This window comes from Magnolia sinica, chromosome 11 (assembly GCF_029962835.1).
Source record: "Magnolia sinica isolate HGM2019 chromosome 11, MsV1, whole genome shotgun sequence".
NCBI lineage: Eukaryota > Viridiplantae > Streptophyta > Magnoliopsida > Magnoliales > Magnoliaceae > Magnolia > Magnolia sinica.
In genome coordinates, this window is record NC_080583.1 from 20831584 (window position 1) to 20855238 (window position 23655).

The 23655-nt window shown below is 39.6% G+C and overlaps 1 protein-coding gene and 2 long non-coding RNA genes across 7 annotated transcripts; all 3 read left to right on the plus strand.

The window, feature by feature from the left end:
• The first annotated feature begins 198 nt into the window (after positions 1–198).
• On the plus strand, positions 199–9857 carry LOC131218927 (uncharacterized). Its single transcript, XR_009157927.1, has 3 exons — positions 199–297; positions 385–456; positions 9721–9857. It is a non-coding gene; the product is annotated as an uncharacterized LOC131218927 (long non-coding RNA).
• Positions 1836–2818, plus strand: LOC131218926 (uncharacterized). The gene is made up of 2 exons (XR_009157926.1): positions 1836–2171; positions 2283–2818. It is a non-coding gene; the product is annotated as an uncharacterized LOC131218926 (long non-coding RNA).
• On the plus strand, positions 7364–9190 carry LOC131218923 (glycerol-3-phosphate acyltransferase ATS11, chloroplastic-like). 5 transcript variants are annotated; one of them, XR_009157922.1, is made up of 4 exons: positions 7364–7623; positions 7723–7784; positions 7892–8764; positions 8961–9190. XR_009157922.1 is itself a non-coding variant. In XM_058213806.1 (3 exons), the coding sequence occupies exons 1-3, from the start codon at positions 7570–7572 to the stop codon at positions 8079–8081; spliced, it is 306 nt and encodes a 101-aa protein (XP_058069789.1). In that variant the 5' UTR covers positions 7364–7569; the 3' UTR covers positions 8082–8900. The 5 variants fall into 5 exon arrangements, 1 of the variants encoding a protein (XP_058069789.1); XR_009157921.1 differs by having other exon boundaries at positions 7892–8667; XR_009157923.1 differs by having other exon boundaries at positions 7892–8667; positions 8985–9190.
• Positions 9858–23655: the final 13798 nt, after the last annotated feature.

Sequence of the window (23655 nt, forward strand, 5' to 3'; positions counted from 1 at the left end):
GTTTCCTTTATTGGATTTATGCAATCTAACGTTTTTAAATAATTGGATTCAAACAATTGGATTGGAAGATTAGGTCTAGGTTCTATTGAGGTCATATGTGTACAAAGAGGAATTGTTGGGCCTTGATGAGTTAGGGTATCTGTGGCATCAAGATTCTCATGGCACATACTAGTGGGCCATTGTTTGGTGATCCAGGGCCATTTATCTGCAGCGCCAGTACGGACATTGAAAATCCGGATGACCATGGCATCTTCTCCTGTTTTTAGATGCAGTGAGGGTGCAGAGAAGTGGAAGGAGGTATGTTCTTGATCAGAGAATTGTTTGTGAAGTACCATATTGTATCTTGACAGTTAAAACTTATTTCTATATTTGTCTTTCTTTTAGTTTTTCTCAAAGTTAGAGGAGAAACACCAAGCTTTGGAGGCAGAGAAAAACCAGTGTGAAGCCAGGACCAAGGTACACTACGCCAATTTATTTATTTATTTTTAAAGGTACACTGTCATTTTCTCTCTCTGATTAGGAAATTTGCAATGTTCAAACAAGCAATTTGTCTGGCCCAATAAACTGTATGTGGTCCACGTGGGGGCTGCATGCTCGTGATCTGCTCCCTGACTTGATTATCCTGACTGTGGACAATTAGCTGTAAATTTTCCATTCACAAGCCACCAGTTATAGATAGGATCATCTTACAAAGATGTTAACGCATGACCCTTCCCATGATGGGCCCCACTGTTGCTGGGTAGAATAGGAAAACACACTTTCTTTTCCAATCATGTATCATATATAAATCTCTATAGGCCAGGTGTTACGTGACATCCATTTTCTTTCTTTCTTCTTCTTTTTATTTATTTATTTATTTAAATTTGTTTATTTTGCTAATTATGGCAATGTGAGGGGAAAGTTGTCGACTGAACATACATTCCATTATCTTCTGCTTTTAACCAATCTGATCTTTTCAGGAAGAGCGGGATGCAGCTTTAAAGCTGCTGCTTCACACTTTGAAGAACTTGGCTCTCTCGTGACAGGTTTTTCTTCTTTCCAAGCCATCACTTTCTTTCTGCCTGCTAAGTCTGAAAGCACGACTGGCAGCTCAAGCATACAATTTTTCTCCCTGTTCTTTTTCTTCCTGTTGCCCCATTCTTACCCATCGTTAGAAACATGGTTTTTCTCTTTCCATCTTATAATGGCGGGTTTTAAGAGCCGAAAATTTATGAAATGCTCTTGGTGTCTGAAATCTTGCTTCTTATATATGTCAGATGTGGAAAACAAGTTGCAGTGGAAGAACCAAGTTCTCTCTATGGAGATCCTCGAGCTAATGGTTTTGGTCCTGAGGTTTGGAGCTTCTTGCATGCTTATGTTTTGTATTAGATTGATTCAACTAGTTTATTTCATTTACACCGCTACTGCAGAATTATGGTTTTAGTGCTTGAACAAGGAGTCTAAAACAGATTGGCAATTGCCCGGTAGTTTTACGGGCAGACTAACAACCACTACACCAAAATCATCAAACTGGTACGGTCGAGAATTTGGTTCAGAAATGGCTTTAAGCCGTTCCTGTTTTGAAACAGTACTCGACCGTACTGGAGTCATTGTGTTATACGCTGTTCTTTCCAATGTTTTGTTGGTGTGTCCTAATTGAGTGTTGGATCTTCTTACTTCTTATTATGTTGTTTTATTGTTTTATTTTGAAACAGATGGATGGAATGGATTCGATTAAAAACCTCTGAGTGGACCCCACAAGGCCCAAGAGGCACATTGCTATATCTGCCGCAGACTACCGATGGGTTTTAACCCTTTCCTTGCGCCAAAAGCCCTAAAATCCTCATTTTCCATCTCCATCTCCCTCTCCCTCTCTGAATCTCCCTCTTCCTCTCTTTCGATCTTCCGATCTCAACCCTCTCACTCTCCCTCCGTCTCTCCCGATCTCAACCCTCTCTCTCGATCTCCCTCTCCCGATCTCAACCCTCTTTCTCGATCTCCCTCTCACTCTCCCTCCCTCTCTTGATCTCCCTCTCGTTCTGTGTAACAGGTGTGGATCAGGGACAGCTGTTTACATTGGTTGATAGGGTGAACAGCCTCTAGCACAAGTGGTGAATGCGCCGGCTGCTGCAGATCAGGGCCAAGTTGCTACTCCAGCAGTGGTCGCAGTGGTCATTGCTCTAGTCCTTTAGGTATGAGCATCTTAGTCTTGCATTTAGGTATGAGCATTTAGTCTTGCAGGTTTCCGTTGCTGTTTCAGAACAATTTCTGATGGATTTTTTATTTTTTATTTTTCTGGGCAGGAATCTGACACAGAGGCAGCGGACACTACTCGAAGAGTTCGTGAAAGAGGAGCAGCAGGGAGGATATGATAAGGACACTACCGCTGCTGGGGCATCCAGCTAAATTTGAGATCAGACAGACTGCTGCTCGAGTAATGATTTGAGTATTGCCTGCACAGTTAGAATTTTGTAGGAATGTGGGTTGATTTGATTGGTTTTTGTAAGATATGCGTCTCTTTTATGGTCTTTATGTAAACAAAATCCAGATGAATTTCAATCACACATTATCTGACATGGGAGCCACGTTGGATTAAGCCGGGTTTTCAGTTCATTCTGGGAACTGGAACGCATTTGTATTATTTGGCACATTCCCACCAGACAACAGAAACATGGATCCCATATCAGAAACTGCTGGTGATTGGAAATCAGAATCCTTCTGGATTTTGTCAACACAAACAGGCCCTTCTATAGCCATCTATCTAGATCAATTGTAATTGGGAGTTGGAATTGTACATAATCTATTTATATATCATAAAATGAATGAGATTCGATGCGTTTATTTGAAATGGACCACTGACTTTTACTCCGTACATCTTAGGATTTTGGTTGAGCATGCTATGCAGGAAATGGGCCACGCTCCAGTAGTACTGGTACCAAGGTGATAGCGTTTTGCTGATTGTTGCCCTCTGTTTTCACTCTGTATTTGAGGGCATTGCAATTGGAGTTGCAGGTAAGATGAGATACATGCATAAAGATGCGACTGCCTTGCAAAGCATGCTAGCAGTTCGGAGAAAGGTTAATCGGTTTGTGAATTTTTTATGCTGTTTTGACAGTGTCAAAAGTGGTGTTTAGAGATGAAAACCCTGCATCAATCTGAAATGAGGGTTTTGAGCCCTGTTTGGATACCACCTGCAATTGCCGGTTTGGTAGTCACCTATGATTTAGGTGACAAATTGACTAGACCCCAAAACCCAAATATATTTAGATATCTTTGTAGAGCTTTTATACAGTTTTGACATAAGTGCAAACACTCCCTGGAAAATGTACTAGAAATTACAAAAAAAGGGCTAACTTATCAAAAAGCAAGACCTATGGAGGAAGCAAATGAAAATGGGTCTAGACTAATGTGATAGTCCATGACCATTTATAAAATGGTGGTGAATCTTTGATTGTAGGCGTGGGATAGTCGTTCTGCAATCCAGACCCTCCAAATTGATGACCTAATTGTCGATGGGGCATAACCCAAATATGAAATTGAGAAGACAGTAGAGACCATCTGATTTTGCCCATAGAATTGGACCATCCATTTGATAGCGATCGATTGGATGGTTTGGATTGTTTGGTCAGTCTGATTTTAGAGACTGATGCTCCATTTTAGGATTACTTGATAACCACCATTTTAAATATGATTGCAACATCAGTTTGGCTTTTTGCTAGATGTGGATTTTTATCTCTTCCCATCTCTATTTCTGCAAATTTACCTTGTAATCTCTTGTAATTCCTTGCCGTTAGCCTATCTGGATCATCAGCTGTAAATGCAATTGTTGTCCATCTATGGAAATAATGGTGAAAACAAAGGTTGGATTGTTAGAAAATGCATTTCTATTAGTCCCTAAGGTGTGTTTGAATGCAATATCAAATTCAATTGCAATTACGAGTCTAATGAAATGGAAATAACCAAATTGCAATTCATTTCCTTGCCATTCATATTGAAGATCTGAGCTTCATATTGTGTTATATTCCTTCCAAGTTGGGGTTGAATGAAATATTGCTGCAATTCAAGGGCTATTTCATCATTATGGATGCTGGGAGAAGTCCTTAATTTTTCTCGGTCTCTCGTTTATTGAACTGTGTGAACATAAATGCATTCTTTCCCATTTTCTTTGTTGTAGTTTGTAATTTTTCAGTTATGGGAATGCATGAAACATCCATGGAAACCTGTCTATCAACACTAGTCTGTAGTTTTTCAGTGATTGGAATTCATGAAACATTGATGGAAACCTGTCTATTAACACATGGACATGCATATTTGCTCATTCAGGGCCTGTTTCAATGCATCCTCAAAAGGGGCATTTTGATGGCTAATTGCTGTTTTGAGCCAACCTCCATGGATTCACTTCTGCCAACTCTGTTGGGTCTCCACTTGGTGAAATGGGAGCTAAAAAAATCCACTCGCTGATTGGTTTTTGGCAAGTCGACAAGGTCGACCCAGGAAAAAAACAAAAAGGCCACTTAGCAGACCAGGTGTACTTAAAATATCCATATAAGGTGGCCCACCTTCTATCTCTCTAGTGTTTATAAACATGGTGATAGTGCTTGCACTGGTCTGGAAAAGATATCAAAACCAAACATCCAAAGGCCAAGATGACAGGTTTTGGATCTCCTTGTGGAGCTTGAAAGTTCCTAAGAAGGAAGTGTGCTTGTTCTAAACCGTTTTTAAGTGTAGGCACATTTTTCAAAACCCAGGAGTGTATTTGCTTTCACTTTTCTTCAATCTCCCGTCTCTCCCGTCTCTCCCGTCTTGCATCTCTCTCTCTCTCTCTCTCTCTCTCTCTCTCTCTCTCTCTCTCTCTCTATATATATATATATATATAGGTTGCCTTTTACCAACAGGATTTATTTCGATGCCCTATTGATTAAACTGTATATTTGCAATTCAATTTGACCGTGCATTCAAATGCAGCCTAAACACTTTCAGGAAGTTTGGTGTTCATGCTGCACATCCCTCCTTTTTTCTTTTTCCAGGAAATAAAAACTGTGGAACTCGTGAAGCCAGTTGGGTGGGTTTATATATCTTTATCTGGAACTGATCCTCGGTAAGTCATATATCCTCATGGATTTTACATACAAAGATCCCTTTCCAAATATTCAGATATTCACATTATGTGTTCATACTAATATATGCCTGTTTTATTATTTTGGTTTGATCATTCTATCTCCTTATTAGATATGATATCAATCTGATGCTATTTAGTTTCATAAGTATGTGTGCTCTGTTCCAGAGCCTTTTGGAAGCGAATTCATCTACATATCCTTTTTGCATTGTTTCTTGTTTTAGGTGGTAGAGTGGTGTGGGCTCCCCTTTGTTACAGTAACTTCCATGATGATGAACGGGAGGACATGTTATGGCTTTGGAGGAGTTGTAGGTAGGGCCCTTCTATGCTTGACAGGGATGGTTGGGAAGTTCAGTCTGTTCTTCAAATCCTTTTATGTGTCATTCCATTCTCTTCTAACTCATTCCTCTCACGACCTGACAGAGTATACCATCATTCGGTCATGCAAGGGTCCACCTCCAGTTATTGCCCCTGCTTGGCTAGCAGGAAAAAAAAAGTGTTGACATTTGATAACCTTTAGAAAGGACACAATCATACCTAACATGCGTGTTATGTTGCCTTTAGGAAGCCGGTTCCATGGATCATTTATTCTTACACTATATTCCAGCAAGAGTAGTGTGGGAAAGATTCTTTCAGCTTTTGCAATGCTCTTAGGTAATGTGGCTTCAATTGACTCCTTTTTTTATGTGGCATGGGGGTGTCTTTGGTCAGAAAAGGATCATTTTGTGTAGGCTTTCTTTGCTTGCTGTTCTTTGGTTGATCTGGGGCAAAATCTAATAATAGGTGTTTTCAGAATTATTCTAGTAGTATCGACAAGGTGTTTAGTTTAGGAAGTCCAAACTGGAAGTGGTTTCTTGCACTTTGATTCTTAAGCCGTTTGTAAATTCTGCTGTACTGATTTTGAAGAACATCTGAAATTTTGTTCAAGTACTCCATGTACAGATATCCAACAATTTTGTATGGATGTTTGGAAAGTGCTTTGAGACTTACTAATGGAGAAGGAAAGTTATTAAATATAAAAATGCATACAGTATGAAGGAGGGTTATGTAAAGAATAATGATTTACTAACGTCATTTTTGCAGCGCAGGGATTTGTTTGGTGCTTTTGGTACAAGCTCCATATGTGATCAAACTCCATACGTGTGGAAATTTGTAAGTTTTGAGTGTTGGAGGTGATATACAACAATGGATTCTGATTTGGGTTTTCAATATTTCAATATGGTTTTCTTTTTCAAGAGGTTGTCTGATTTTTTATGGAATTTGATTGATGAGTCTGATTTAAATCATGGGTTTGGTAATGGGTTTATAATCTAATGCCATTTTCCGCATAATCTGTTATTTAATGTTATGAAATATTAATCCATGTAACAACTAATTCTCTAAAATTGTTATAATTTTCTGCAATCCAGTTACCACAAAGTTTGCTTTCACTGCTAATATCCTTACTTTGTTTCTCTTCATTGTTTTTCTCTCTGATTTTGCATTGCAGGAATTTGGCATTAAAACCTTTATGAAAACTTTTTACCATTTAAAGATGCTCATATGAATGATTGGTCTTCAAATTTTGATTATGTCACTTTCTAGTAGTTTATAGGAATGCAATTAGAGTGTTTGAGGATGCTTCCTTGTTTCCAATGCTTATCATGTTCATTGGTTTTCATGGATAAACAGAACATTCATAATTCAATTCATTAGCTGAGTTGGAAATCTGTCTTCTGGTTTCCAGGCCCGGCTTAGCTGAGTTTCATAAAACTCCGTGACTGAGCCCAGCGTTTGAGAAATTGTTTCCTCTGTGCTCTCAGGTTTGGCTAAATTTTCAATTCAAGCTAAAATTAGCTGCCTTGGTTGAATCTTTGATCACTTCCTTGTCAAAGGTTTCTCATCCCTATTCTTAAATGGTTCTTCAACATGAATTAAAGAACTTTGCACTGGTGGGTTACTTTGTTCTCCTTTGTAGGAAATAGATCTTTTCTGCCATTGTAAAATCAGGAATACGCTAATCCAATGAAAGAAACTGAGAAAACTTTGGGGGTTTACTTTTATTCTCTGTTTCTTTAATCAATAAATGTGGGAATGACCAAGAGTTAAAAGGAATATTTATGGAACAAAACGTAGAAGAAAGATTATCCTCACTAACTCAAAACCTGTAGTACGTCATGCATCCTCACTAACTCTAAGAACTGTATAAACATTCTTCTTTTGAATCAACATTTATGGAATATCCTTGTTATTTTCATGAAAGACTACACTATGTCTATGGAATTTTGGATATTTTGGAGATAGAGAAAACCCCTTGCTATTTCTTATATAACATACGTTTGGATTCTCAATTGAAATGAAGTACAAATATATTTCAGTTTTTCCAACAATTTTTTTTTTCCCGGCTCTAACAGATATGAACAATACTTCTGCACTTTGATTCATAGGGTCATAATGTTGTGTTGATCTCCAACTGTCAGACAGTAGCTGAACCAATGATAATTGCCTTGTTGCTTGAGACATCACACCCTCATCTTGCTGAGAAGATGGTATGCTACTTTGTTGTTTGTTTTTTTCTAGGCCACTGAATGAAAAGACAATCATGATTGCTCTTATTGACTAAATATTAATTGTGCTTTGTACCACAGACCTATGTTGCTGGAGATAGGGTTGTGACAGATCCTGTTTGCAAGCCCTTCAGCATGGGAAGGTGCTCATAAAGCTTAGTGATTTGCAGTGGAGAAATACATGTCTTGTGATTTGACTATATTGATTGAACTCTCACAATGTTTAATACTGGATACTGTTTTGTGCCAGAAATCTTGTCTGTGTATACTCAAAGAAGCACATGCATGACATTCTTGAGCTTGCTGAGATGAAAAAGAAAGCCAATACCCTGAGTCTCAAGGAAATGGCTCTGCTTTTTAAGGTATATCTGCTTTGTTTAATTCCTTTTCTTTCCGGTGATACATTTGGAAATACCCTTCAAAAAGATAAAGACCTTTAGAAATGTAAAATATGCAGAAGAGAGATTTGACACACCAATGCTAGTGACATAACAAGAATCTATGCATTTAATTAATTTTATTTATTTATTTATTAAGGCCCATATGAGTTTTTAAAAGGTGCACCGATATTTCGAACATTGGCTGTAAGGAGCCTGTGAAATGTATCTTTGCTGCCAAGCATATGAGACCGCATGTGGGGGGGCCCTTAGAGTGATGTAGACATTGTTTGGGTCATCCATTTGCAAATGATCAAAACTGTTGATCCTGTCCCTCAATAGATTTTGTCGTGATCCATCATTCTGCAGCTTGTGGGATTTGCTGGTCAGGCAAACAATTGTGTTGATGGAATCCACTGTTTGGATTATTTATAGCCGTCCATTGTCCAGGAACTTGTGTGGCCAATCTAATAAATTGAATGTCCTAAATTCCAGCAGGTCATCTACATGGCAGGGCCCACCTAATGCACGGGCTGGACAAAACATCGAGATGGAGGTCAGATTACTTGGCAAAGAAAAAAGGCGTTAGAGTTCCATCGAAGGTTTTGAGATATTTTCCTTTGGCACCAAGGCTACAGAGGCTATACAGGTGTGCATTCAATGTTAAATATAATTTTAATATTATCCTATATACAGTCCATTGATACATTTGGGCAGAGAACATCACATTATAGAGGTGTTACAAGGTCAGTAGGAGCCCTCTCTCTCCTCTTGTTTATCGTTTTTGTTTTTTGGTTATTTTAGTTCATATATGGTGATTTGTCATTGTAACTATTTTTGGGGGCTTTTAGTCTCTTGCTTTCCTTTTATTTATTTATTTTTTTCCTTAAAAAAAATAAATTGAGTCCCTCTCATACGGACACAACGTCCACATCACTGCAGTGGATTATGGCGAACCTGGTGAAGCATCAGGATGTGCAGGCCAAGCTGGTGGAAGAGATCGATCGGGCTGTAGTGGATGGACGAGAAGACATTGAAGAGGAGGATTTGTAGCGGATGTCATATCTGAAGGCAGTGATCATTCTAGAAAAGAACAAGGAATCGTTGGATTATAGAAGCCTGGAAATGAAATGTTGTATTGAAATTGGAAATTGAAATTGAAATTGAAATGTGTAATAAATTTCCAATTGAAAAGAGCAAGGAACGATTTTAAACCCCTTTGTTCATTGTATGAGAGAGAGTGGGGTATGTAATCTACTTGTATTATATGCCAGATAATTACACAAAAGAAAAGGACAATAGAATGATTCACACATAATAATCTTTTCCTTCTTTTCCAGGCTTCTCTCTCATACAATGAAGAAAGGGGTTTAAAATCGTTCTTAAAATTCTGTCCTAAAATCTGACCGTTGGCAACATTAATAGGCGTTCAAAAACGTTTCTGAAGTTGGCAGAAATGTGACCGTTGGCACCAGAACGGTTTTAAACCGTTCCTAAAATTCCGTTTCTAAAAATTGAAACGGTACCCAAAACGGTTCTGAACCGTTCCTGTTTTTCTGCGACGCCTCATTTATGAATGATTTGAAAGCGTTCCTGAAGAATTTAGGAACGGTTTTAAACCGTTCCTGAAGAATTTAGGAACGGTTTTAAACCGTTCCTAAATGACGATTTTCGTGCAGTAAACCATGCACATTTTGTTCAGGTCAAGATGAGAATTTTAATGGGAACTTGTGCTCTTTTCTGCTGAATATTATAATGCATATTACAAACGTGCCCAGCTGGTACCACAGTTATTTTTGTAAAGGCTTTTCATTACAAGTTGTTCTGTGAATTTTACGTTGTGTATGGATGTTTTAATAGTAGTTGTGTTGTAGAAACCTAGAAGTTAATTTTTAGATCTCTTGTGCCATTTATTTGGAAACTTATTGTTGTAATAGTGTCTTAGGTGAGGACTTTGTTTCAAAATAGCTTCAAGGCAACATTGGATGAAAATGACATCCTCGTTTCATCTATTGCACCATCAGCGGCTTCTAAGATAGGTATGCCACTTCTAGCAACATATATTAAGAATTATTGAGGCTACTTTCATGGCCAATGGGCAATGTTGTTTGTAGGTGAAAAGACAAATGATCTTCTGGCAATGTATGTAGGCGGCATCATGATTGTAATCCTCACTCTGCTGCTCTATGTATATCAACGAATTGCAGTTTTTTCCTATTTTGAATAAGTGCATCATTATTTTGAAAATAAATAATTTTTTTAAAGATTGTTTGAAAAATAAATAAATGCTTTTTTGCACGTACAAATCTGCTGAATGAATGGAATTTAGTTTATTTAACTCAGCAGATGATGACTCAATCATTTTGGAAATGAATTATTTACAACCATTGTTTTCATTTGCACACACCAATCATTCTGGCAATGTATGCAGGTGACATCATGACTGTAATCCTCACCATCGTTTTTTTTTTTTTAAATTTTTTTATTTATTTTTTTTTATTTTTATTTTTTTTGAGTTTTGCCTCTATTTACCATTCTATGTAGATGCATTGATCTGATTGTCTTGTTTTTGATTTGTTTTTTTTTTTTTTTCCTTCATTTCTTGAATAGAGAGGTGATGTCTATAAAATGAAGAAAGAAACTTTGGTATTCTCGTGTCAAAATGTGTTATCCTTGAAACGCCTTCATCTTTACCTTAAACTAATGGTGTTTTATGGAAATACAAATTTTATATATTTGGAATTTGGATGATATCTGATTTTAATTTCTTCCTTTTCTTTTATGTAGACTTACATTCTCAAATAGGTTGGTTGGTTTAGGGCTTTGGAGAAATGGGTATACATTTAGTTTTAGATGTGTGCGTTAAGTAGGCAATTAATTATTATTATTATTAATTTTTTAATTAATGAGAAATGCCGACGACTAAAATCGTCGCTCTCAACCGTCGGAAACGCCGACGGTTTTAGCTGTCGAAAACACCGACGACAAACCGTCACCCTTAGCCATTGGCAATGCTGACGGTTTTAGCCATCGAAAACGACAACAGTTTAAATCCATCGGCGAGCAACACCGACGCCCCCTTTCTCGATAGATCGTCCGATGGCTAAAAGCTGTCGGCGAAGATCATTGCTGACAGTTTTAAGCCGTTGGCGTTGCCCTGTTTTTCAGTATTGTAAAGTCCCTTACTCGGAATCTCAAATCGCAAATTAGGAGTCAACTTAAAGAAAGAGAGTCTCCGGATTCTCTGGCTTTTACAGATTTTGCAGGTTCTAGGTGACTGCGGAATTTTGGGCTAATTGGCTAGTGGTGACTCCAAGTCTACTATATCAATCTAAACGCGTACACTCTAAAAAACAAAGATAACAAAGCATGGGTGCTGATTTTCAGCGTTCATAATATGTGGGCCACCCGGCAATACACATTACAAAACCTCGGATCTCATCACCTCATTACATAGACGGGCCAACCAACATTACATATCATAAAACCTCGGGTCCCGTTACCTCTTCGCGTAGATGGGCTGCTCGATAATCTTATAGTGCAAGGTATAGTCCACTTGGCCACATGATGGCCTAATATCATATCACATATTTTGCTTAGCCAACATGAGAGCCTAATATCATATCACATACTTATAGGAATGAACATTAGATGGCGTTGATTCATCTTCATCCAAGGCCTTTGTGGCCCCCGGCAGAGAGACGATGATCTTTCTTTATTGGATAGTTTCTTTCGGTGTGGTACATCCCAAATGCCTTCTTCTTCGATTCTTGGGCCCATGCCTTAAAATTAATTTTCCAACCTAGTGGTATGAGGGGATTTCAATGGAGATGTATAGTGGGCTCCACAATATCAATCCGTATGCTATATATGTGGGGTCGAACCCACATTCCAACTCATTTAAGGGCTTTCAAAGATTTTTTTTTTAAAGAGAGGGGAGTACCACCACCACCACCAAATCGAGAGAGAGGGGACCACCACCACCATCGAATCAAGAGAGAGATGTGATCACCACAATTGAAGTGCATGTAGATATGCATGTGCATGTGGAGATATGGTGGGTAAAGGTAAGAATAAGCAGGGGGATCCACAATGCATGTAGAAGTGGAAGTGCATGTTCATGTGGAAGTGAATTTGAATGTGTACGTGAGTGTGAAGGAGGTCTAAGGGTAAGAGGGTGGATCCCCCCAGGCAGTGTGGATCTCACTTAGTGAGATGGATCTCCTCCAAGCACTGTAGAACGCACCCGGGGCTACCAAGCGAGATCCACAGTGATCAGAAGGGATCCACCCCACCAGGTGAGATCCAAAACCGCGCAGGGGGGATCCACATCCATCCACCCTCACATCTTCAATTCAACATTCATTTTCACCTTCATATCGACATCCATACCTACATTTGCATTTTGTTAATTCATATCCACATGCACATCAACATTTTCATCCACTTATATTCAACATTTACATTTGCATATGCATGTGTAAGTGGAAGTGCGTGTGAATGTGTATGTGCATGTACATGTGGAAGTGAATTTGGATGTAGGTGTGGAGTGGGTATGGGGGTCCCCACTGTGTAATGTGGATCTCACCTGGTTGGATCCCACTTGGGAGTCCCAGGTTCCCAGGTGGGATCCATATTGCTCAGGGTGGATCCGCCCCACCAAATGAGATCTATAATGCCTAGGGGGATCCACATCCATCCACATTAACATTCATTCATACATGCATTCAATATTTGCACCCACACATCCATCTCCACATGCACATTCACTTTCATATTGCAAACCCACAATTTCATTCATTAAATTTAAAATCCACATCCACATCCACATATTCATTCATTTTCATTTATATTAATACTTGTTTCATTTATATCGACACGTCCCATGTGAATGTGGAGAATGGTAATTGCCTGAATAGTATCCATAGTGAGAACAATCCTTTTCCATACAATTAGATGTGAGTAATCATTTTGAACCACCATCACCCGCGACTAGTAAAAAATTGCAATATGTTTGGTCATTCACCCATGATAACTCGTGACTAGTCATTCATTGCAAAGTGATTGGTCATTCATGCGGTCAATTATTTGTAAGAGTTTGTTAATTTTTTAGAATGAATAATGAATTTAATGAATTTACTTATCATTTTTTTTTTATAATTGTTAAATTGAATGAAGGTGTAAGATAAGGTACAAGGGGCAAGTAAACCAGGAGACTCACCATCAAAGAAGATAAGGAAGTCCCTATCGAAATAAACCACACGAAAGATGAGGACAGAGATATTTTATTTGAGAAAGAAGAATCCATCTTAGTATATGAAATTCAGGTTTCGATTTTCATGAGATATGTAATTATATATATGTCATTTGAGTGACTGCTTCTTTGTATCGAAATAAACCATACGGAAGTCGGAGACAACAAACTGGGATGTTCATCATGAAAACCACAACAATTCACATCCATTCACATACACTCAATTCAAAATTCACGACCACTACCACATCCACATATGTATTCATTCAATTCATCGTTCACGTATACATTTACATCAACTTGCATTCTATTCAACAAGCATGAAATAAATGATGAGTGCATTCATTGAATTCAATATTCATTAAAAAAGAATTCACAACACTCATACAAAAAAGTGACCGCTTGAATGACATATACATTTAATTACATATCTCGTAAAAATAAAAAGTTGAAATTCTCATACTAAGATGGATTCCTCTTACTCAAATAGAATCTCTCTATCCCCAACTTCCATGTGGTTTATTTCGATACAGACTTCTCTGTCTTCTTTAACGATGAGCGTCCCAGTTTGCTTCCCATCAACTATTCTTTATCTTCCTCCTTTTTAGACTCATTTGTGTACAAACTTTTATGTTGTTGGAGACATTCGAAAGACAATGTTTATAAAAACTTGAGGACTTCTTCCTACATATTAACATACAAGGTAGTATAATTAAATAAATAATAAGTAAGCAATAACGAATCCACAACCACATCTACATCTACATTCATTCAACTTAACAATCATTAAAATGATGAGTACGCTCATTCAATTTATTATTCATTAAAAAAACTAAATCATAATATTCTTATAAATAATTGGTTACATGAATGACACATAAATAATTACATAACTCCTGAAAGCTGAAATTCGTATATTAAGCTGGATTCAACATCCACATCCACTGTTGTATTTTGCATGCACTTTCACATTTTCTTTCATACAATTCCAAATTCATGGCCACATACAATTCAATATTCACAACCCATGATCACATCTTTTTTTTTTTAGTTAGCTTGTTAGTACACACCCATGTCAGTACACACACTCCATGTTAGCGACCCCCGCTAGGGATCGATACCAAGACCTCAAGTGTTAAAATGAGGTATCTTCACTCAGTCTGCCAGTTGAGCTATGGATCTGGGTGTAACCCACAATCACATCTATATGCGCTTTTACATTTGCATTTATACAATTTAACATTCATAACTCACAATCATATCCACATACACTTTCAGATTTTCATTAATACAATTTAACATTCACAATCACATCCACATACACACCATACAATTCAACATTCACATCCACTTCCGCATCCATATGTACTTCCATATTTGCATTCACGCACCTCAAGATTTACATCCATATCCACAACCACATACACTTTCATATTTTCATTCATACAATTTAAAATTCACAATTACATGCACTTCCACATTTACATTCGTACAATTGAATTTAAATAAATAAAGATGTGAATGTTTGGGGGGTGGTGGTGGGGATCCCTCTTGAGTAGCGGGACTCTCACCTGGTGGTGTGGATCCCTGTAAGCACTGTGGATCACACCTACAAGTCTTAGGTGTGATCCACAATGCTCAGGGGGATCCACCACACCAGGTGAGATCCAAACTGCTCCACAGTACACATGCATATACACATTCACTTCTACATGCACATGCGCATCCACCTCCACGTCCCACATACACCTTTTGTAGACAGATTATATTCTTTGAAAGAATGAGAGAAGATGTGAATGTTGAATAAAATGGATAAGTATGTATATGTGACTAGCAAATTGAATGAATTACAGAGAGGATGGGAATGTGGAATGCATGAAGTGGATGTGAATGTTGAATATAAATTAATAAAAATGTTAATGTAGATGTGGATATGGGCTTGAAATTGATAAATGCAAATGTGGGTGTGGTTGTGGATGTGCATACGAATGTGGGGGTGAATGTGAATGTTGAATTGAAGATGTGGATGTGTATGAAGATTTTAGTGTGGGTGTGAACCCCCCTAAGCAGGTGAGATCCACACTGCTCAATGGGTATCCAACCCCCCTCAGGCCCCCTTCACTCTCACATTCACATCCAAATTCACTTCCACATGCACATGCACATATACGTGCACTTCCGCATGCAAATGCAAATATAAATGGGTGAAAATGTTGATGTGAATGTAGATGTGAATTATTAAAATGCAAATGTGGGTGTGGATGTATATATGAATGTGGTTGTGAAGGTGAAAATGAATGTTCAATTAGAGATTTGGAATCAAGAAAGAAGTTATCTAGAGTGTACGATACCAGAAAAAATAGTCCAACAAAGAAAGGCCATCATTCTCTCTATTAGGGGTCATAGAGGCCTCAGATGAAGATGAAATGAACGCCCTCCAACGTCTAAGTATGCTCCAAATCAGATCGACCAAGGGATAGGCCAAATTGTTGGTTCCGTGGGTCCCACAATCTCTTTTTCAAAACTTAGGTTGCGAGCAAGTACACCAAGGGATGGGCCAAATTGTTGGTTCCGTGGGTCCCACAGTCTCTTTTTCAAAACTTCGGTTGCAAGCAACGCAGTACGATGCATACAGTGGTGTAAAAGGTAAAAGGGCAATTTCATTAGAAAAACACCCAAAATCTCATCTCTGAGCAAAAAAAGTAATCCCACTAGAAATAAGAATATTTTAGGATGACATCATTCCATATTACATATCCCCATAGCATGCAATCCCCATCCTAACCGATTACCGTGATGTTTGTGAGAAATCCATCCTGTCCATTCTTTTCGTGAGTTCATTTTAAGGCTTTTGACTAAAAACATGGTAGATCCAAAACTCATGTACATGTGACCCATAAGAGAGGAAAATTTGGGGAAAGAAATGTCTGCTGGTAAACATTCCTGGGCTTCACCTTATTGTTTATATGTCATCCGCTAATAATATCATTCCACTGTGATTAAGTGAAAACATAAAAATTTTAACCTCATACAAAACTTTTATAGCTATATAAATGTTTCAACTACGCTCATTGAATCTCCACTGTTTCCTCTGGTTTTTGGATCCACCTCATTTTCGGTAGCATATCTTAAAATGACCTCACAAACGGATGGACGGGGTAGATTTCTCACAAATATCTCGGTGGGCCCCACCCAGCATCCCTCCCTGCGAAAGGCCTTGCAGGAAATCGGCGTCCCTACAACCTTTATCCCGTGTTCCCACAGAAAGCGGATTCAGTACGCTAAGCGTACTGAGTAAACTCTGTGGGGCCCACCGTCATTCATGTATTGTATCAACTCCGTCCATCCATTTTATCATATGAATTTACATATTAATCTAAATATTAAACATATACAAAGGTCAAGTAGACCACACCACCGGAAACAGTGTGAATTGAAGTCTACCATTGAAAAGTTCTTGGGGGCCACAGAAGTTTTATATCAAGATGATATTTGTGTTTTTCCTTCATCCATGTCTATGTGATCTTATGAACAGTTTGGATGACAAATAAACATCAATGGGGGCCTTGGAAAGGTTTCAACAGTGGAAATCAATACTTTCACTGGTATGGTCTAGTTGAGATTTTTATATACTTAAATTTTGAGTTCAACCACTAAAATGATCTGGAAAAATGGATGGACGGTGTGGATAAATCACATGAATTCACAGTGGGCCCAACAGAGTTTACTCAGTACGATAAGACCGTACTGAGTAACTCAGCACGCAGTCCGATTTCGTTCCCACATTGCATGAAACACTCCACTCCCCATCCAGAGGCCCTCCATGCCATAAAAATGAAAACTCCAGTCCGTTGACCAGGCTCAATCCCTGTCGTTAGATCCTAAGGCCAAAAATCAGCTACATCTGCAACTCAGATGGGCCACATCATATATAATTATAGGGACGGATGCCCACTTAAGTTTGCGTGTGGGGGCCACTAATGTTTCTGTCTTGCATCAAAACCGTTAATCACGTGTAACTCACTGGGATATATATATATATATATATAACATATGATGCCCACCGTTAAACAGCCCACACCGTGTGAACTTACCAGTTTTTGTGGCATTTAAAAAAAAAAAGTTTTTACCTTGTTGTTGCCCATATGAATTTTTAATCGGACAAACCTTCTTCCTGTGCGATCTAAATAATGATTCTCACCTGATGGACGGAGTGGATTTTAGCTACACAACACACTGGATCCCATAGAGCTTTGGTGTTTCACAATCCGCGTGAAACTGGTGCTGCTGACGATTTCGGTTACCTCAGTCAGACGCCGGATGCGGCTCCGATTGGTATATTTTTATTATATCTACGCCGTCCATCCGCTTCTTCAGTTCATTTCACGGGATGAAAATAAAAATGAAGCAGATAAAAATTTTCAGGTGGACCGCACCACAGGAAACAGTGGTGATCGAACCCTCACCATTAAAAACTTCTTAAGGCCACAAAACTTTTGATCAAGCTGATATTTGTGTGGTCCATTAGTCCAGGTCTGCGTGACCTTATCAACCTGATGGTAAAAAAACATTACGGTAGCCCTCAAGATTTTTGTTTTTTTATGGTGGGCATTCAATCACCACTGTTTCCTGTGGTGTGGTGCACCTGAGATTTGGATCTGCTTTATTTTTGGACTAATACCCTAAAATGAAATGGTAAAACTGATGGACGGCGTGGATATAAGAATAATACATCAAGGTGGACCCACTATAAGGGATCCACCGGATGCACTAAAGCCGCGTCCAAGGCGCCCTGACTCGGCGGACCCACGAGCCACGATTGACCCTGGCCATCCGGAGGATTATGATACTCTAGCATAATGCGCAAGGCCAACAGACTACGATTGACCGTGTATATTGTGGGCCCAGTGTAATTGGAGCATGACCATGATTCGAAGGGTTTGGATTGTGGTGTTGTACCGCACTGAATTTCCAGGGTCCGAGTAATGTCCGACTCCTGAATTTTCGAGTGCCACCTATGCCTTGTGGATTGATTAAATTTGGGTTTCATTTGATTAATGTATGACCACTTGAAAAATTAAATGGATCATTAGGCATGTACTGCAATCAACTAACTGAATGAAAGTGCGACTAACAAAATGATGTGATACGCATAATGTACGAGACTGCGTCCCGGTAAAATACATATAGTCCAAAAGGTATACAAAATATCCCCTGCTCTAAGGCCCCATCGCTGGCCCTAGGGTAATCTATGGTGACCCACCAAACAGCTGAAAATAGGAGAGCTCCTCCTCCTCATCAATGGCCGCCCTATCCAGCTGGTCAAGCTCTATGATACTTGCATTTAAGATAGTGTCTGGTTGGTGTTTTAAAACACTGTCCCAGAGTGAGAGTGAGTGATCAACTCAGTGGTTCTATCAGCATCAAGTTACACAAGTTATTAATTCCACAGGTACAAATAATAAAAAGCAACTAAGCATACGATTACTAGACATTCTTATTAATGCACATGCATGACATTATGATATGATGTATGCTCTCGCCATCCAACACTCCCTCAAACAACACCATCTATACATTCGCATATGACCAACACTCTGTCAATGCGACCTCGACTGCTGAGTCGTCAGCCTAACTAATGCAATGCGGTCGTGATCATGTTAGCCAAGTGTTTAGTTATGTCCGTTCATCCAACAAGATTAGGAAAACTGGGGCACCCTTATGAAATTGGTGCCCAAATCCGATTGCGAGGCCCAAGGAGGCTGTAGCGGCCTCGTGCCTACGATCCTTGATCCGTCAAGGTTCGTCACTTCCATCTGACTCATAAGAATGACGGGTTGTAAACTGGGTTGCTCGCGGTCACTATGGAGAGGCTCGTCACCCCAGTGTAGGCTTACAACTCGAGCATAGTGTCCCATACCACAATGCCCTACTCACGAGACTTGTGGATCGTATTATAGTGTTTGTAAGTGGGCATTCCAGGGGCATGGGGTATCTCGAGTTCAAATAGGCGTAGTCATACAGGGTGAACATACATGATTGGTCAGCTAATGGGTCAATTCGGCCGATTTGGGCAAACTATGAAGCATCCGGCATTGGGTGCGAGTATCTCGTGTAGTCCAACTACTACCGGCTATCCATGTTCGACTAGAATTGGTCGGATCGGCCCCTGGGTAGCCAACCCTTGCCCATGCGAATTTTTACAATTTGTTGGCCGACGCAATTGTTCAGTCAGTTAACATTTCATAGAAGGTCATATACATTACTTATTCTAGGAAATTACAGGCATGCATGGCATTAAATCTGGGCATCCAACTCAATCGAACATCATGACGGGCATGTGGGTACATTGCCAAAATTCATCGCAGATTTCGCAATAATCCAAAAATTAGTTGCATATTGATTGCTTGCCTCCAAATGCAGAAGTTTGTAAGTAATATCCTGTGAATACAGGGTCAATCCCATAGGGAGATGATTTATGAGAATGAGAAAATCAAATGCAAAATTAACTAAGTAATGGAAAATAAACAAATGAAATGATTTTGAAGGTTTTGAAGGTACAAAATTTAACAGAATTAAAACAACACCTAAGCTTCAAAGTTCCACACACAGGTTAATAATCAATAAATGATGATGACTTTGATAACACAACTAAAATCCAAGCATTATGATTGGTCTAATCGGAAAATAAAATAGTTTAAATATTTTAATAAATGATATAAAAAATTAGAAAATCATGGATTAGCACCATTAATTTATATTCTCAAGCGTCAGTGATTTTAGGCATTCAATATCCATGAGATAATGAATCAAAGAAATATAGCAGGGTTAGAACATCTCTCATCTAAGAAATCTAATTGATCTAGGTCAAGCTTATCCATCAATATGGATCTCACATGATGAAAATATATGGATTTCACATGAGGATCAAAAACCTAAACCTAGATAATTGATAACATGCATATATCATTCATCTCATCATTAAAAACAATCAATCATCATAAATTATGATATCATTAAACCAATGTGCTTCCCTTCTAGCTTAAGCTAGAGGAAACTAAAAAAACATAACTAAATTGCAGAATGGAAAAGCAACAAGAAAATGTAAATGTAAAGCCCGTATCCTAGTCTGTACTGTTCCGTCAATTTCCGCAATCCTTCCCGTCGAATTTCGGTAATTTGCGACCTATAATCAACGTTTGCGCACGACCCTAAGTCGTATTCCGTAGATTTGAGTCAGCTTAATCCGAGACTTGTACCATTGTGACCGCATTATCGCCGCGGTTCCAACACCACGTCTTGCATACCGATCTAATACCTTGGCCAGGAGATGTGGGCCCGCGTTTAGTTCGAAGAAAAAGACGCGCGTTGCAAAACCAAAGAGAGTCTCTATGACATGTCACCTCAATCAATCAATCAATCCCATCAAGGGTCAACTACACCATCACCTCACACTCATCCCCAAGCAATCCCATAAGTCAAAAAGTTCTTACACACCCCATACCTTTCTTACACAACCTACCCCTAAAGTCAACAATATCTTACACACCCATCACTCACCACATCCATCACTCCATCACCCATCCCTCTCTCTCTCTCCTTACAACCCTCTCTCTCTCATTTCTCAAGCTCCATTCCAAGCAACCAAAAACACCACACGTCCAAGCTTCCCAAGCTCTCATAGAGGAGCTTTAATGTGGCCCACTTCCCACCCTCTCATCTCCCATCTCAACCATTCAAACTCCATCTCTTCTGTTATGATCCAAGCTAAGGAGCAAAAGAAGCCAAGGGAGCAAGAAGAAGACGGTGGGTGATCTCGGATCTTTATCTCTTTAATTTTTGTGATGTAAGGACCCGCTTATGGTGGGACCCACCTTAATGTAGGCTTTGTATCAAAGAGGGGCCCATAGTGGCGGGGCCCCTCCATTCTCTCCGTTCTCTCTCTCTCTCTCTCTCTCCCTCTCTCTCTCTCTCTCTTTCCATTGTTTTTTTTTTTTTCGTATGATGGCCTGTGGCCCACTTGATGCATGACCTTATCCATGTCATCCATTGATGTGGACCCCATTGTTTTTATGGGTGGTACGTGCCATGGGAAAAACACAAATATCAGGCTAATCCAAAATGGGTGGGCCATGTGGGACCCACCTTGACGAGGTGTACATCCACACCGTCCGTCCAGGCGGACGCACCAGTGGAGGGTGCAACTAACAGTGAAGTGTTAACTGTCAGTGGGTGCACTGACGTGGGGAGTGGTAGCAATGAAGTGTGAACTGACGTGGGTGCACTAACAGTGAAGTGTGTGCAGACGATGGGGTCCATGGGACCCACCCACGTTATCCATCCATTTTGGTGGGCCACACCACACGCATGTGGTGCATCCACTGTCCAAGGACGGTGGGACCCAGATCCATGGCTCACGTGGTAGGCTGAGTGAAAGATACCTCATTTCAAAGCCGAGGTCTTGGCACGATTCCCTAGTGCAGGTGGCTACAGTGGAGTGTGGACTAACGGTGGGGTCCATGGGATTCATCCACGCCGTCCATCCATTTGGAGTGGGCCACACCATCACGTACGTGTGGTGTCCACCGTCCTTGGATGGTGGAACCCACCTCACGTGTGGGGCCCTCCTTGATGCACATGACTGTCCAGGCCGTGGATGGCCTGGACGTTGATTTATTATATAATATAATATATATAAGATAATATATATATATATATATATATATATATATATATATATATATATATATATATATATATATATAGTGTGTGTGTGTGTGTGTGTGTGTGTGTGTGTATATATATATATAAAATCCTATATATGTAGCTGTGATATTTATATAATATATAATATATATTTTATATGTAGATACATAAAAGTTACACAGCAGCAGCTATATCCGTATATATATATATATATATATATATATATATATATATATATATATTATTTGCATACATAAGGGTGGGCCCTATGTGGGACCCACCTCTACTGTCCTTTAAAGCAACCTTAGTTACATGTACCACAGATATATAGCTGCCCTGTGACCTGCTACTGTACATGGCAGCAAGCTCCGTGGGCCCCACCTCTTCCATCCACGCCGTCTATTTATGGGACCCACCATGATGCTTGTGTCATATACAAATCGTCCAACCATTTGTGAGATCATTTTCGGGCATTATTAAAAGAATGGGTAAGATCTAAAGCTCAAGTGGAGCCCACCATTTAAATAGTAGACAGCGATGTCCACCGTTGGAAATTCTAAGGACCACAGTGGTTCCCACTCAAACTGATATTTGGTCTTCACTTTATCTATCCCTATGTTAACTTATGAATAGGTCGGGTCTCAAAAAAATGCATAAGAGCAGGCCCGATTGACATACATGAAGCCCATTGGTAAGGCCCATTTGAATCGGCCCATTTGATTCGGCCCATCTGAGTTGGCCCATTCAAATTAGCCCATTCAATCAGCCCGATGTGATGTATGTGAGGCCCATGGACGAGGCCCAATGTGATGTATTCAAGGCCCATGGGCGTGGCCCATTGTGATACACTTGAGGCCCTTGTATGAAGCCCAATGCGATGTATGTGAGGCCCAATGTGATGCATGTGTAGCCACCGTGTTACGTATAAATCCCTTATGTAGGTCACTCCTTGGGAGCAATGTTAGTTAGATGTCCACATTGAGGGGCAATGATGGTTAGACGTCCTCATTGTGACCTTCCCTTAGGCCTTGTTAGGCCCATTCTCTTCGTGGGTTAACCCAAATAAGTGGGCCCCATTCACCGTAGACGGATGACTCTATGCTAGCGGATTTGATATAACCACGGCTGAGTCCCGATCTTTATACTATGGTTGATCAGCTGATCATCTATGGACCCCGCTTTGTTTATTTGCTGATTATCGGTGCCGATTATCGAGGCGGACACTGATTATCGACCCTGATTATCGGTGCCGATTATCGACCCTGATTACCGCTGCATATTATCGATGTTGATTATTGGTGCCGATTGTCGTGACTAATTTGTCGATTCCAATTATCGATTGATTCCGATTGTCGTGGCTGATTGCCGATTAGTGATTGAGGCTGTTTACCATGACTAATTGACGTGACTGATTTGTCGATTCCGATTATCGATCGATTTCGATTGTCGTGGCCGATTGCCGATTAGTGATCGAGGCCGATTATCGTGACCGATTGTCGATTTTCAATTGATGTGACCGATTTGCCGATTCTGATTATCGATCGATTTCGATTGTGGTAACTGATTTGCCGATTTCGATTGTCGAGGTTGAGTATTGAGGCCGATTCTAAGTGTTGATTCCAATTGTTGAGGTCGATTCCAATTGTTGAGGCCCATTATGATGTATTCGAGGCCCAT

Coding starts and splice junctions, on each gene's coding strand:
- LOC131218923 (XM_058213806.1), top strand. CDS start 7,570: ATGATAATTGCCTTGTTGCTTGAGACATCACACCCTCATCTTGCTGAG. Junction 7,624..7,722: donor CTCATCTTGCTGAGAAGATG/GTATGCTACTTT, acceptor TTTGTACCACAG/ACCTATGTTGCTGGAGATAG. Junction 7,785..7,891: donor AAGCCCTTCAGCATGGGAAG/GTGCTCATAAAG, acceptor GTTTTGTGCCAG/AAATCTTGTCTGTGTATACT.